This window comes from Suncus etruscus, chromosome 12 (assembly GCF_024139225.1).
Source record: "Suncus etruscus isolate mSunEtr1 chromosome 12, mSunEtr1.pri.cur, whole genome shotgun sequence".
NCBI classification, from domain to species: Eukaryota; Metazoa; Chordata; class Mammalia; order Eulipotyphla; family Soricidae; genus Suncus; species Suncus etruscus.
In genome coordinates, this window is record NC_064859.1 from 66,904,929 (window position 1) to 66,921,686 (window position 16,758).

The following is a 16,758-nucleotide window of genomic DNA, read 5'->3' on the forward strand; positions in this document are numbered from 1 at the left end:
TTCATCGAATTTGGAAGAGAGATCCAGAGTGGGGAGCAGAGGTCAAGGTTCCACTATACTGACAGTGTATATGCATATATTTATGTGCAAAAGTTTCCAAGATCAATTTTTGTAGCAAGAAATAGTTTTAAATTGGAAAATAAGCTAATACTTATGTAATTAATATCTTACAAATTTGAAATGGTAAGACATAAAAAGCATAAACATAAGTCTTATCTACTGCAAGAATACTTTCTATGAAGTCTTTCAAATGTTATCCTTTAGCTAAAAATTACTAATAATGTATAAATATAAAAACACTACTTAAATTTTACTTGATAGTTCAATAAGAGCACTCAATCGAGGTTTATAGTGACATATGTTTTAACTATTAATTAATTTTACATAATAAAGTCTACAACTCTCCCATTTTAAAACTAAAGATATTGAAGTCCATAGATGTTAAATAATTTGTCCAGAGCCCCTTGACTAACTAATGACATAGAAGAAACTCAAATCTTTTCTCTGTTCTGGGAAATAGTTCTTTTTCTAAGAACCCATATGATATATCCTAATTAACTGTTTCTATTAAAATATTAGTAATTCTAATAATTATTGAAAATTGACTCATGGAAAAGACTGATGGCATTATTTTAAAAGAAGAACTTTGTTATATTATTTTTCCCAAAATTATGTTTTTATGTCTCCTCTTTCAAATTCTATCTAATTAACTCCTGTAAGAGTCTGTGTTTCTGTCTTTACACCACATCACATCTTCAGACAAGACATTGCTGGGTAATCTTTAAAATTTCCTACTATTTGTCAAAAGACCATTTAATTTAAAAAAAATCAGGATGATAAATCTCAGGTACAGATGTGTCCATATATCATGCCTCTACATAAAAGTCTCTAGTTGTATAGGGTGCACCTTTAAAACTATGACTGAATTTATTTGAGAATTTTTTCTTCAGAATTATGGGTATAAAAATATATCTAGCTGACACCCAATTAAAACTTTTTAAGCCAAATGTAATCATTTCTGTTAGTAACAGTTTGATAAAGCTTAACTATTGACTAATCAAGAGATGATTAGAGAGAAAATTAGATTTCACTCATGGTTTGCTAACTTGTTTTCCATAGAAAACATGAATAATGCAGTGAAAAAAACTTATAGATTAAAATTTACATATATGCTCCTTTAAAAAAAAAGAGCACAAACACTTTAAATAAACTGTTCATTTAAGTGACACAATTAGATGTTTTGCTCTTTTTCACAATCAAAATAAATGATGCATTATTATATTCAATAATCTTCATCCTCAAATTCTCTTAAAGTTTTGGCCATTCCTTTGGTTTATAACAGAGGATGTCTACCTATTTCATCATAGGTGCTCTTCAAAGTTCTCTAACTCTTTAAATGCTGGCATGGAGATCTGGGATATAACTTATATTTTCCCTTTGATTTTACTAAAAGAAAATCAAAATAAATGCTTGTTCTCATTTATGCATTATGCTGTGCCAAAGAGGAAATAAAATGTAGGACAAGGAAGAAAGGTCATCTGGGGCACCCCAGCATACTGTCATAGATGGAGCTTTGAACTAAGTGGCCTGGTTTGTTGGGTGGAATGAGTCCAGACACAGCAAATTCCTTTACAAAAGATTAGCTAATTATAATCTGTAAACAGTTGTTACTCATCTTAACCTTCTATTGAAAGTTATTGCTTCATGACTTTCATAAAGAAGAGAATTCTACTTGCAAAAGTAAATATAAAGAGTGACATCACAGGAGCTTCAAAGCCTGAGGCATAAAAAGTACAATTTTGCTTTGATGCACTTTTAGCAATAATTACCTACATACCACATTGTCTAGACTCTAGAGATACTCGATGTATCTTTGTGCATCTCGGTTTCAGGACTGGGTTCTCAGTATTTACAAGGAGAATATAATCATGGAAAGCCCCCAAAGTCTTGTTAGTTATCTATCCAGGTTTATCACCTTTGCTCTGCCCTCCCCCTTGCTCTGCCTGGCTCCCTTGTCCGAGCTTCATTTTCAAAGATGAACTCTGTTAAATTATGGAAGCACATTCCTATGGAAAGATCAGGAAGGTCACAATTTAACAACATCATTTCCCATCCTTCAGTGACAAGAATGAGAAAGTGTCTGGAAAATGAGCCTTTTACGAAGGCAGAGGGAATGGGGTCGCATGCCCAGGCTGTGTGTGCATAAGGGGAAAATGAAGCTGCTTTGACTTTGTGTTTTCTCAAAAATTATCCTAAATTATAACCCAGCAACTAGTTAGATTGGCTAACTATGGGGAGAACCCATGAGAGACTAAAGACTGAGTGAACATCAGAGGAGTGAAGAGAGGATACCAAGTCTGTTTTTCTAAGAACACCCACACTCACTGTCATCATTTGGTTTAGGACTCTGCTAAAGACAGAACTTTGTGAAAAAGTGCAGACTTTACCTTCTGTGTCTTGCATATTTGCCACTAACGTGACCACTGCCATCACAGCCAGGCGTGGGACAGCTGCAATAGGAAAGAGAAAGTTACACCATGTAGGTGCTGTAGGGGGGAGAGAGAGAGAGAGAGAGAGAAAGAGAGAGAGAGACAGAGAGAGAGACAGAGAGAGACAGAGAGACAGAGAGAGAGACAGAGAGAGAGACAGAGAGAGAGAGACAGACAGAGAGAGAGAGAGAGAGAGAGAGAGAGAGAGAGAGAGAGAGAGAGAGAGAAGGACAGCACAGAGAGAAAAGCCAGGAACAGGAGGAAGGGAGAAATTAGGGGACGTGTTTTATTAGCAAGTTTCAGGAGAATTAATTCCATCAGTGCAGTGGGGCATGAGCAAGCTGCTGATGAACTCAAGTACAGTGTACCCATTAAAAGGCAGGAATTTTCTAAATTGCTAATGGGGATACATTTTACTCATAGAACACTAACCTGAACAGCTCTTGTATGGCTGGTTCCACGGGAACTGCAGAGAGATGGAAAATAGATAAAAATTTATCATCTATCACACTAGTACTTTTCCACAAAATTACCCAGAGGGTGGGGTCAAAGTAAGGTTCACCATGCAGCTTTTCCAGGGCAAACGTGACCCTGAGTGGGGTTTCCAGGGAGTCAGGGAAGCTGGCACATACCTCGGACCCCTTTGGACCGTGTGCGATGACGCTTCTCCTCGGCGTCCACCTCCATCTGGGGATAGATTAGCAGGCAGTCAGTGTCTCCATCTGCATGCAAAGGCCAGTGGGGCATGAGCTGAACACGGCTGTCTTAGTGAAGGGGTTTTAATCTTGCTTTACTCTGGAAAGGGAATCCCTCTACTAGTGTGGGGAAAGAGGCCAAGCTATTTAAAGATGCTATTAAAAGTAATAAACTAGACCTTGACCATGCCGGGAAGAATCATGAGGTGCCTACTCTCAGTCTAACAGAAATAGAATTTGATGAACTGCAAGGTGCAACCTGTTCATTTTATTTTAAAGAATTTGATTAGAAGACATCTAGGTTGAGTCTGAGTTTTCCCATAGTATCAAGAATATAAGACTGTTATCAAGCTTTCAGGAAAAAAAAGGAATATATGTATCCGTATGCATATGTATATATGTATATATTTGCAACTGAAATGCTTACTTTATTAGTTAAGAAAATGCAACTACAATGGAAAGAGCCTTTTAAGGATTTCTCTCGCAGATGTCTATCTCTGGGATGTAGTAGTTGTACATGTTGTTCTAAACTGTTAGTGTGCTCATTAGAAAAATAGACCTTTGCTCCTGTTTACTACGATGCATGTCACACATCACCCTCTATGAACCTCTCAGCAGTTTTGTAAGGAAGGTCTCATTATATCATTTTATTGATGTGACTTGCCCAGAACCATCTAATAGAAGATCTATGTAGGGCCCAGACCCTGCGCATCATCTTGAAGCAACAGGAACAAACACTCAACCTGATAGGTGACTTATAACTTGTAAATTTCTGCACCAAATATTTACAACACGCACGAATAATTTATACATGGAAAAACTGCAGAGTAGGAGAATTGTACTCAAAGAAACAAGGTGCTTATAATGGATGAGACGTAGAGAAGATAGTGAATGCTTCACCTGGGATTGTTAACCTGGTCAAAGTATTTGGGGTTGTGTTCTTGTGCATAAGATTAACAAACCCAGCTGTTCTCTGGGTCCAGTTTACTTCCTCCACTGCAGGTAATAACTCTATTTAGCTGTTGGTGGCCATGTTAAATGAACATCAGAGAAAAGGTCTGTGTAGAGCTGCCCTTCTGTCCCAAGGACCAGTTCAAAAATATTCAGAAGGGACAGAACTATTTAAAATAGCCCAAATCTGGAAACAACCCAAATGTCCATGAGAAGATGACTGGAGAAGTAAATTATGATATATGTACACAATGGTATAGCACTAAGCTACAAAATAGATGAAATTATTAAATTGGCAACTTTATAGAAGGATCTCAAGAGTATCATGATAAGTGAAGTTAGCCAGAAGAAGAGTGACAGATACAGAATCATCTCTTTTATATGTAGGCTTAAAAGAAACATAGTGAGAAAATAAAAAAATTTCCAAAAATAATAGAGCAGGAGACAGAACATGGGAACTGCTTTATAGAACAAAGCTTACCAATATAGAGGAATTAGATATTAGTGGGAGTGGGGCACTGAGATAATGATGGAAAGAGGTGGACTCTCAAATAGAGGGTTTGAGGTTAGAATAGCATATGTATAAAACTATCATTAACCAGTACTGTAAACCATAGTATCTCAAACACATTGTTGAAGTACAAAACAAAATAAAAACTAAAGAAATAATCTTCCTGCATTCACAAAAATAGATTGGTTTTTATAATAATTGAAATTAAACTAAGAGTAAGCCAAAAATATAAAATTATAGAAATAATTCAATAAACCAGGATGGAGGAATAGGAATATAATTCAGAGGGCTTCAGGACATGCATTTAGACCTATACAGCTGCTATACAGGTTGAGTATTCAAAGAGTTGTCCTCAGATGCCTGAGCACTACTTGTGATTCCTATCAAGTAAACAAATAAAGCATTGGTTGGGCACTATTCACCACAGATCTGAAACTAAGGCTCATGAGTTAAATTAGCAATTCATGATTTTTCTCTTTGTCTATCAATTGGTCATCAAATACTTATTAATAATTCTTGGAATTTAATGGTGAACATGTTTTCAATATAAAATATATTAAAATAAATAAAATAAAAAGATAAGGAGAGGTGATAGCTGACCCAATGGCTATAGACCAGTTGACATTTCTTGAACACATGTTATATCTCAGAAGCATATGACATAAATTAAAGGAGATAGCTTAAAGGGCTAGTATATATACTATGCATGTAGGATGCCTAAATTTCATTCTATATACTGCATGATCATGTTAATTAAGTTGGGATTAGCCCTTAGCTCACTGGAACAAGAAACAAAAAATAAATTAATTAAAAATTACATAAAGAAACTAGTTCATTTAACAATCCAATCGTCTGTTTTGATTTTTTGTTTTGCTTTGAGATCACACCAGGGAGCACTTAGGGATTTCTCCTCACTCAGTTTAAGGATTACTCCTAGTGGTGCTCAACAGAGCAGTGCCAGAGATTCAACCAGTGTCAACCATGTGCAAGACAAGTGCCTTAACTATAGTATCTCTCTGCTTAATAGCTTAAGTGTACTATGTATCTGTACAGCTACCACATGTGGCAGAAATTTCAGAAAAGTAAGAGCCAATAGTTGGTGACTCATTGAGGAAAACTATCTCAGGGAAAGTTGTGAAACATGAGCATTGTTTGCATTTACAAGGAAGTGGTGGTTTAGCTTCCTGGAAAGATAATACGATTAAAGAATAAACAAGTGAACATGTCAGTGAATCCAACTGTAGGGCAGATAATCAGTAGATTGGGGAGGAGGCTGAACAAGGTCATGGACAAAGAGATTTAATGGTGGAACATACTGCTAGGAAGGAGTACACATAGAGAAGGATGTAGAGTGCTGCCACTGATGGTTCCAGAGACAATAGGCATGGTACTCTGGAGCCTGAACACTGAGATAAAGAGAAGTGATAGCTGACCCAATGGCTATAGAGCTGTTGACATTTATTAAACACATAAACAGAACATATGACACAAGAAATTAAAGTAGCAGCTGTTTGCGAGAGCACAGGGGTAGGGCTGGAGCTCAAAGAATATAATAGTTATATAAGTTGTGCTCTGTACAGTAGCTTCCTCAGATCAGTGTCAATTTCTGGACCATATTTGGTATTGTTGGGTGAAGGAAAAGAACTTAAAAACCATTTACCAAGAACCAACATAAACCACATAAACCACCACAACATAAAATCAACATTTTTATTAGGCCTCTTCTCTCTATCACCGTTTTCCTCTGATTCAAGCACCTACTGGGTGAATTTTCTATAAAAGTTAACAGCAGCCATGGTTACTATTCATAGCAACCCTGGTTACAGAAAAAAAACAAAAGCAACATCAATGCTCCAAAATGACAATATCACATAGAATAATTTGCAAACATTTTAAAGTTTAAGCACAGCACATGGGGGTCATTGTAGCAAAAAAAAAAAAAAGTACAAATGGTCAAAAAGCAGTAGTAAAAGAACTGCTGGTAGTACTTTGTGGAAATAGTGTCTTTTCAGTCACTATCCATTTATAATGGATAAATGGATGCAATTCATTCTGGAAAATATATAGTTCTTTGAGGGTGGGAGGAAAACGGGACATTGGTGGTAGGAAATGTGAACTGGGGAAGGTTGGTGTTCATTGATGGCTGAAACTCAACCATGAAAACTTTTGTAACTGTGGTATTTAAATAAAGTAATTCATTAAAAAAAAAAGAAATAGTCTCACTGTGGGGGAATAGAAGTTTGAACTGTGTTCATACAATCTGGAAGTAGATGTGGAATGAGAAACTTCCTTGGTGAGCTGGCATCTGAGTTGAACTAGTAGATTAATGGAATTTGTGGGTTACAGAGTGGAGTGATGACAGAGTTCCAAGTCAAGAGTAGGCTGTGCAGGCACCTTAAGGCTTTCAGGCACATTTTTATGCTCCAAAAGACCCAAGAAGGGTCTACTGACAGATTGTCTAGACTTTCTGGAAGGAATAGGGGCTAGTCAAACTCTCTTTGCTGGGGCCTCTGGCTCATTCATACACATATTATATCTGAGAATAAACCTGTATAAGTATATATATATATATATGCCTGACTATGCTTTGGAACTTGTCACCAAAAGTATATTGGAGCTAGTTTTTCTTTGTAGGCATTAAATTGGAAAACATGGGTTCATTAGCTAATTGCTTATATGGTTGGATAAGAATGGCTTTAGGTTTTTTACATTTAATTTTTAATTCATTTTTAACATAGAGGACAATTTTAAACTTTTTTCCAGATGGGCAATTAATTCTGCCACTAATCACTCATTAAGTAAAACTTTCTACTACACTAAAATATCCTCCTTGCTTGCTATTGTATTTTCTGAGAAATAGTCTATTTTGACCATTTTATGCCAGTTCTATTCATTTAGGCAGTGCTAATTCTTTTTGGATTTCAGGAGTGCATAATATATTTTGCTCCCTGGTCAACAACACACCTTTACTGTGAGAATTACATGAAATAATTTATTTTAAAAACTGTCTAGCACTGCACCCATCATGCAGTTAGCACAAAGTAAATGGAAGCTCTCTCTTATTTCACCACCAGCTAATAAAACCTTGGAATAAAGTAGCAAAACTCTTGGAAACTCAGTTCTCACAGAGGTGTCTGGATATGTGAAAACTGCCAACCAACTTCAGATTAAACAAAGAGTGTAAAATTCAAGGTCTAAAATGTCAGGAGAGCTTTTTTATAGTCCTTTTCTAATTTTGTTTCTTTTGGGGCCACATCCAACTGTGCTCATTTCTTACTATTTATTCTGGACTCACCATCACTACGGGGAATCATGACTACATATGGTGCCCAGGACTGAGCCAGGATCAACTGCATGTAAAGCAAGCATTTTACCTCCAATACTCTCTCTTTGGCCATTACATTTTTTTATTATTATTTACATCTAACACTGTAGGGTCTAAATCTAATCCTCCTCTCCTGCCACCCCCTTCACCACAAAATATAGCACATTCCTTCCTCACAAATGCTTTCTCCCAGGGAACTCTCATTAATTGCTGTGGGAATGCCTACTGGTCTAGCTTTTTTTGGAAAACAATATGGATATTCCTCAAAAAAAAAAACCCTTAGAAATTGAATTTCCATACGATCCATCAATACCACTTCTAGGTATTTATCCTAGGAACCCAAAACTACAATAAAAAATGTCCTTTGCATCCCTCTGTTCATTGCAGCACTATTTAGAAAAGGCAGAATCTAGAAACAAGTCAGGTGCCCAGGAACAGAGTGGCTAAAAAAAAACTGTGCTATATCTACACAGTGGAATAGAATACTATGAGGCTATTAAGGAAAATGAAGCCATGAAGTTTGCTTATACATGGATGGTCATGGAGATTTTTATGCTGAGTGAAATGAGTCAGAAGGAGAGGGATAGATATAGAATAGACTCACTCATTTGTGGGATATAAGAATAAAAAGATGGTATTTTAATAATATTCAGAAACAATAGAGATGAGTGTCAGAAGGAACAGTCCAGGGTTGGAAGCTTGCCACAAACAGTGGAGCAGTGCAGTTAAGGTAGAGAAGGGATTGCTATGACAATAATAATTGGAACTGATCTCTCTGGACAAAAACAGGGTGTTAAAAGGGATAAAGTGATATGCATGATACATAGTCCTTCATTAACAATAGTGCAAATAATTGTGACAAATGGTGAAAAATGGGAAAGAGAAAGAGAGAGAGACACAGAGAGAAAGAGTGAGTGAGAGAGGAAGAGAGAGAAGTAAAATTTCTACCTAGATGCAGGCAGGGGACATGGTGGAGGAGAGTGGAAGGCAAAATGGGAATACTGTTGGCAGAAAACGTACATGGGTGAAGGGTGGTGTACATTGTATTACTGCAACTCAGTCATGAACAATTTTGTAACCACGGTGCTTAAAGTGATCATACAAAGTAAAATTAAATAAATGTAAATTAAAGTACATTAAAATTAAAGTAAAAATGTAAGTATTTTAAGAAAACATATTACAGCCCTTTTCCCTTCTTCCTGGTTTCCATTCTTGTTGCCATTCTGAAAGAAAACCATCTTTTCCTTTTTTCTACCAACTGGAGACTGGTCAGCATTAGGTAAACTGGGATTTTGAATTCCTTTTTTGGAGGATCTGAGATCTGAGTGAAGCGATTCCATTTGGTAACTCCACAGCTAAGTTTTTCTATCATATTTTGTTCTAAACTTTCTCTGAAGCTGGATAAAATTAATCCCTATTTTGCTTGGGTTTCTAGGCTTTAGTACTTTATACTGAGATACACTAAACTAGAAGTATTGCTTAGTATTTTATCTTTTATTTTGAAGTCTACTACTAGAATTTATATTTTTATTAGAAGTTTTAATTGATTTTATTCCTTAAGTCCTGAAGACATTTACTTTAAAATCAACAAAAGATGTCACAATGACTTTCCAGAAAGAGTTGCCTGAATTATTTTATAACATATAAATTTTATTTTTGGAAACATGCATCATTTACAATTTTGATAGTCTCTGATCTTCCCTTAATAAAATACTATCATTCTTACTTGAAGCCTTAGGGAAGATAACAGAACAGTAAATATATTTTTAAAATTTCTGAAATCTAGTGAAATTTCATCTGACTCTTGATTGCTACCTTCTCATGCTATAACACCTCAGGCATGAACTGGAATTCCATCTTGAATCTAAAAGACCTTGGAGCCATCCCTAAGTTTTAACCTTTTAAGACTCTAAATCTGCTTTTCCATACACCAGTAACCTGCTCTCCTCCCTCAGGTACAGACAGAGGCACAGTTGGATCCCAAACACCCAGGTCACAGCTCAACTTGACATAGTCATTGTCACTTCTTAATTGTGCAGGAGGAAATTCTCCATTTCATATGACCAAATCCACAGTCACCTCCTACAATTAATGCCCTTTAACTGCTCCTGAGTGCCATCAAGAGAGATGGAAGTCAACTGGAGTTTGATTTGTGAAGCTGTGTGAGAGGTATAGAAATTCTGGGAAGAGAAATGACGAAGAGAAATTACAAGTATTTAGCAAAACAGAATGCTGATCCAACTGCCTGCAGGTGGTTCTTCTGGTTATCTTGCATTCCCAGGAGCTTTTGTCTCCCAGGTATCTGAAGCCAGCTCCAACATTTAGAGCTTCACACAACAGAGATAGCTTCCTGTCTTGCAGACTCAGGCAAATTTTGACTCATAAAAATCCATCTGTGGGGATCTGCAAGAACCAGAAATTATGTATTGCAATCACCCTTGGAGAATGCTTTATGAAAGTACTATTAAAATTAAAAACTATTTTTAAGAAGATGACACAATGTTCTGTTTTTTAATGAATAATGTAGAACAAATGTTAAAAATTTAGGATTATTAATATTCATATTAAAAGAGAGAAGAGCTTTATTAAGAGTTGTTATGTGAGAATTCAATGGGTTTATAGCTCATTAAATGTTATTATGAGAATAAGATTAAATGAGTATACAATTTATATAAATATGTAAAATATTACATATATTATAACTTAAGACAAAACTATTTTGCAAAAAAGAAAATATGGTTTAGCTAAAGTCAGCCTTATGCTTGTACTCATACTTTCATGCTGACTTTCTTCATAGTAGCTTAGGACTTTGGAACAAAGAGAGTGAAAATGGGTAATTTTGTGGAAAATGCAGGATAACAGACACTATCATATTTAAATTTCATTTGAATTGAGATTGAAAGATAATTTTAGATAAATTTAAATAAATAGGGGCCGAGAGAGGTGGCGCTAGAGGTAAGGTGTCTGCCTTGCAAGCGCTAGCCAAGGAAGGACCGCGGTTCGATCCCCCGGCGTCCCATATGTTCCCCCCAAGCCAGGGGCTATTTCTGAGAGCTTAGCCAGGAGTAACCCCTGAGCATCAAATGGGTGTGGCCCAAAAAACCAAAAAAAATTTAAATAAATATATGGCAGTTAAACTTGAATATAACTATATCTGGAATATTTCTTTTCTTTTCTTTTTTTTTTTTTTTTTTGGTTTTTGGGCCACACCCGGTGATGCTCAGGGGTTATTCCTGGCTGTCTGCTCAGAAATATCTCCTGGCAGGCACAGGGGACCCATATGGGACACCGGGATTTGAACCAACCACCTTTGGTTCTGAATCGGCTGCTTGCAAGGCAAACACCGCTGTGCTATCTCTCCAGGCCCGGAATATTTCTTTTATATTTATTTTTATTTATTTATTTTTAATTTTTATTGTGACCAAAGTGCATTACAAATCTTTCACTGCATCATTTATGGTACATAGTGACATTGAATGAGGGGCATTCCCACCACCAGTGCTGTCCTCCCTCCACCCCTGTTCCCACTATGCATCCCATATCTCCCTCCTTTACCCCCCAGAATGCTAGTGCAACTGTGTCCACTTTACAGCTTGTTGTACATTGAGCATCCATTCCACCATCATTGGAGATAAAAAGGATAAGAAAAAAGGGAGAAAAAAATTTGGTGACAACTACCAAAAAAAGAAAGAAGAGAGAGAGAGAGAGAGAGAGAAAAAAAGAAAAATGTAAGAAAAAAGAAAAAAATGGACCCGGCAAATAAAAATAAAAATAAATCTCTAAATAATAACCATAAGAGTGAAAAAGAAACAGAAAAGTGGAAGCAAAAAGAGAAGGAAAATAAAGTAAAAAACTAACAAATCAAAATGAAACAAGAAAAAGTATGGGTGCTGGAGTGGTATGGTTTGGCGTTCCCCCCCACTTTTTTTTTTTTTTTTTGCATAGGCACAGTAAGCATTGGGGAAGAAAGGGAATTCCCGTGGCCTAAGAGATTCAGGGTTTCTCCACCCTTGAAGCATACCATCATGGAATCAACCCCTGGCTCCACATATACTCATTACCCCATCCCAAAGGCTTTTTTGTGATGCCAGGAAAGTTTCCTCTCGGTTGTGTGTGAGAAAATCAAGCCACTGTTGCTAGCAATCTTGGAATATTTCTTTGGGAAACTATGGAACTTATATCATTGGGTACTAAAAAGTAAAAAGGTAAAAGAGTTTATATGCAAAATCAAATTGAATTTTACCCTTGCAATGTTATACTCTTCTTAAAACCCATAATCGTATTTTTCCTAAATACAACTACTTGCTGATATTTAACTATGAGTCAGGAGAAACACAGGGAAATATTTAAATTTATGTTTGCTTGTGTTTTGTTCTGGCGTTGAGGAAACTCTGGAAGTCTCATGATCAGAATGTTCTGGAAATACCTTCATCACAGAATGAAAAGTGGTTTAAGTATAGTGGGAAATGTAATCATGATTTTAAAACAAAACTTATAGGCACACTGTCTTTTTTTTTTTTTTTTTAACTTTTTTGCTTTTGGAGCCACACCCAGTGTTGTCCCAGGTTTACTCCTGGGAATTACACCTGGTGGTGTTGAGGGAATCATATGCAGTGCTGGGGAATTGAACCTGGGTTGGTGGTATGGAAAACAAGTGTTCTACCTGTTGTACTATCACTCTGATCCCTAGACACATAGTCATGGCAAATAATATTTATGCCATTTGTGGGGATAAAAAACAATGTGTGAGATAACTGTTAAAGCCAAATTATTGAAACTGCCTTCTGGCATAATTAAAATCAGAACCATCTTGGACATTTTTGGATGCATAGCTGTTCTCATGGTTTGAGTGAACAACTGAAGTGATGCAAAAATTCAAGTACTATCATAAAACCTAAAATAAAATCTTTCTTAGCAGCAGAGACCAAACACTTGAATAGACTTCTAGAGCTTGTTTGGGACTTAACAATTTAAACATAATGCAATAAATAGCAACCCACAAAATGGTAGGTTGTAATATAAAACATCTCATAATAGCCCCTGGAAGAAAATGTGTCACCTTCATATAGCTAACTATAAGAGTGGGGTAACTAGGAACACTGATAAATAAACCATCTGCACAGAGACCATCCACCTTCTGAACTCCATGAATGAACATTGCCTTTGCGTATCAGTTTGTGTATGTGTTTAGGAGGGTTTGTGGTAAATAGTTGGGGCCAGGAGACTTGCCAAAAGACAAGGGATATCTTTTAGGCAGGTAGGTAAGTGATAGAGGTTCATGGCACCTAATAGTTATCTGAGAATTGTGAATTCCGACTAAATAAGTGAAAGAATGAAAGAATTATCATAAATAAAGTATATTAGTATAGTCATCCATATTATAGATGATTATTTGTGAATGAATTTATTACAAATAACTTTATCACACTAATAAAAAGCTTCAAAGGAATATCAACCTTATGCAGCCAATATGCCTGGGTGCTGTCCACATAATGGGAGTATGGATTAAAGTTTACCCATGAAAAATCAGAGGTGAACCCACTGGCTGCATAATATGCACTTGAAATTCAGATTAAAGGGGACTTAATTCTGAGAATAAAGTCAAACAAATTAGTACATGAGAACTAATTGATTGGCCTTCACCCAGCATCTCTGTCCCTATCTGAAGGGTAAGTTGTTTCTCAGAATGTGAATCTAGTCATGTGCAAAAGGTTGGAAAACTGACTTTCATATGACAACTGGTAGCAAGGATGGATGAAACTCATCCATCTGTAGAACTAAGAAATTAGAAACCTGACCAAAAGACTATTTCAAAAAAAGTGAAAAATCCCATAGTATGAAAGAAAAGCCAATCAAAAAGCCCTTCAATCAGTTTTATCTATGTGGGTCTTTCCTAAATCTATAAAAATCCTCTGGTACTTAGTCTGGAGAGAAAAAATGAACTTCACATTCTCTTTCCTTGCAGGATAACTTGTCCCAAAGCCTTTTCTTTTCTCAAAAGCTGATGCTATTGTATTGGCTCCCATGTGAGTCAAACAATGATCCCTTGCTTGGTAATAAGGGATCATTGACAGCTTCAAAGAAGACACTGCCTTCTGGGGTCCGAGAAAGAAGTCTTCTTACCACCAGACGCTCAGAGACCCAGCAGAATATTTGAAATGGATTCAGGCAATCAAGGTACTGCTGATACTTTAATGAATGGCTGATTTCATTGCAACAAAGAATGACATACCAATTATTATATTTATAAAAATTCTGCCTTTCAGTTTGCCTATTATAAGTAGGGTGAGGTACTTGAGATAGCTGTAAGCATAGTTCAGAATAAATGTTATGGAAGTGAAAGAGTGAAGGCATGCATGTCAACTTCTAGAGGGTGCAAAAGCTGATAATGGTGTACAGGGAACAAAGAAAAGGAGAGGCTACCTCCACCCCGTCTTTTCCTGTAAAAGTTTAATGACATAGAAAGAAGGTTAATTTAATGTTGAACTATTGAATTCACCTCTCAGGACCCTGTAGATTGGTAGCATAATAGCTTTGACCTATCTGCTCTTAAGATGAAGGGCTTAAGGTCTCAGACTGGTCTCTGTCATTAGCCATCCTTTGGCACCTGAGGATCATGGTGGCAGGACAGCACTTGTCAACGATGCAGGTGACTCAAGTGTGACATCAGCCCCACATTACTCACTGTATGAGACTCACAAAGTAGCAATGAATCCCAGAGCTCTCTTCTGTGCAATTTCTAAAGACTGTCTCTAGTGGGGTAGTTGAGAGAATGAATGGGCAAATTTTATAATGAATCCCAGAACTCTCTTCTGTGCAATTTCTAAAGACTGTCTCTAATGGGGTAGTTGAGAGAATGAATGGGCAAATTTTATCGAGAGTCTCGTTGGGTGCCTGGTGTGTGAGAGAGGCTATGAGACATTGCTGCTTTCATCTCAGTTTGAGGTAGTCTTGTCCAGGAGTACCGAGAGCAGATACACCATCTAGGCTACTGATGTACAGAGCTATACACAGAACTATTTATTACATAGAATCCTCCTCATCCCCTTTGAACATTTTATTCTTGGATCACCATTTTATTCTTGGATCACCAAATATGTGGATACACAGAATATAATTAGCCAGTTTTATAATAAAAATAACTGATATCCATGGGGGTTATAATAATGATTTAAGATTACCCCTGAGCAGAGACAAAGGAGAATTTTTCCCTAGTAAATGCTTGTGAAGCATGTACAAATGTTTGGGTATAGAATGGAAAATCTATGGCATGGGATATGCTTTCAGTACTACATCTCAGGCTATGAGAAAGTTCTGCAAAGAAGTAAGGCCACTGGGTTTCCTGATCCACCACAAACTAGCATGTACAGATATAGAAAACATTATTGCTCAAGTAGAATGAAGGGTGACCATCAGATCATGGGTTGGGTATAAAACTCACTCTGAGTAGAATGATGGCCAACTGTCATGTATTGATAGAAAACTCAGGTATGTGCTATGTGCATATATGATATTTTGAGTGGGGAGTGCACTGCTCCATAGAATCCTGGGCTTTCATCTGAATTGTGGACAGACCAGTCTAAAAGACAATCTAAATTTAGTCTCCCCTGAGGCCTCACTCTCAGAATATGGAACCTCCACTCTGTCCTCTGTAGTTATCCCTGCTTTTCTCTTTACCATAAAAAAAATTTGGAGCCTCCCAAGAATTTCTCAGGCTTATCTGATAAATGTTTCCGATGTTTCATCAGGTTAGTCTTCCTTTAAGAAATACCTGTAAAATTCTTCTTGCTGTCAGAAATATGAACTGCTGAATTAAGATCATGGGCTGGATTTTTCTTGTTTCTGGGTACTCTGTCAAATGCCTGGATTCTTGTACTTTACTTTGAAGCACCCTTAGGTGGTTATATCAGTTACTGTCTTTATGTACAAACTCAAGACTTAGAGTGTTGGTGATTTTTGCTGAGTTAGCCAGCTAGACATAGACACAAAGAAGTTTTAGCACTCATAAAGACCATGGCCTATGTCAACTCCCACTCCAGTGACCCTCATGTGAGTGACTTTACAGGGCATTCTTAGGACTGCTTGTCTAAGTTGCCCTTTTTCTTTTTTTTTTTTAATATAATTTTTATTTTGATCATAGTGGCTTACATATTGTTGACAATATTTTAGGTACATATTTACACAAAATCAGGGGGGCTTCCCATCCCCAAATTGTCCTCCCTAACCCTCCGTTTTTGTCCTACCTCCCATTTCCTCTTCCCTCCCCCTCAGGGCGGCTAGAATATATGGTCCCCTCTGTATCTAACCTACTACTTAGTAGTCTTGCATCAGTTTGGTCTTGCTGCCTCCCTTATTTCCCCCCTGTAAGTGGGGGCAGGGCTAGCTAGTTCAAGTTACGTGGTTTTGCCTGAAAAAGAGAAAGTTAATACACTGGGGTAAGGGTCTAATACCCCGAAAATGGGTAGAATCCTTCTAGAGGTTCTCATCATCAATTTGGGAAGTGAATGAGAACAAGAAGGTGAAACACTCCACCAGTACCAAAAGAAGTGTCAAATATCCAGTGAGGACTCCGGTTATATCGATAGGCACCACAAAAAACAGATTAAAAATAATAATAGAAAAAAATAAGAAACAAACAAACAAAAAAAAAAACACGCCGTGGTCTTGAAATAAGAAACATGGCGTAGCACAAAACGAAAGAAGAGAAAGGAAGAGAGAAAAAAAATAAGAATAATTGGGGACAACAATTTCAATAATCACATCCAAACAGAGAAATCGACCAAAATA

The 16,758-nt window shown here is 36.8% G+C and overlaps 1 protein-coding gene across 11 annotated transcripts in view; it reads right to left on the reverse strand.

Annotated features, from left to right (window-relative positions):
* MYT1L (myelin transcription factor 1 like) overlaps nt 1-16,758 on the reverse strand; it is a 476,191-nt gene that overhangs the window by 181,375 nt on the left and 278,058 nt on the right. For all 11 annotated transcript variants that reach the window (XM_049784897.1, XM_049784892.1, XM_049784887.1 and 8 more), the window contains exons 6-8: nt 3,122-3,176; nt 2,922-2,955; nt 2,448-2,510 (exon numbers count right to left, since the gene is read on the reverse strand). In XM_049784897.1, coding sequence (XP_049640854.1) covers nt 2,448-2,510; nt 2,922-2,955; nt 3,122-3,176 — 152 coding nt within the window. The remainder of the gene's footprint in view (nt 1-2,447; nt 2,511-2,921; nt 2,956-3,121; nt 3,177-16,758) is intronic.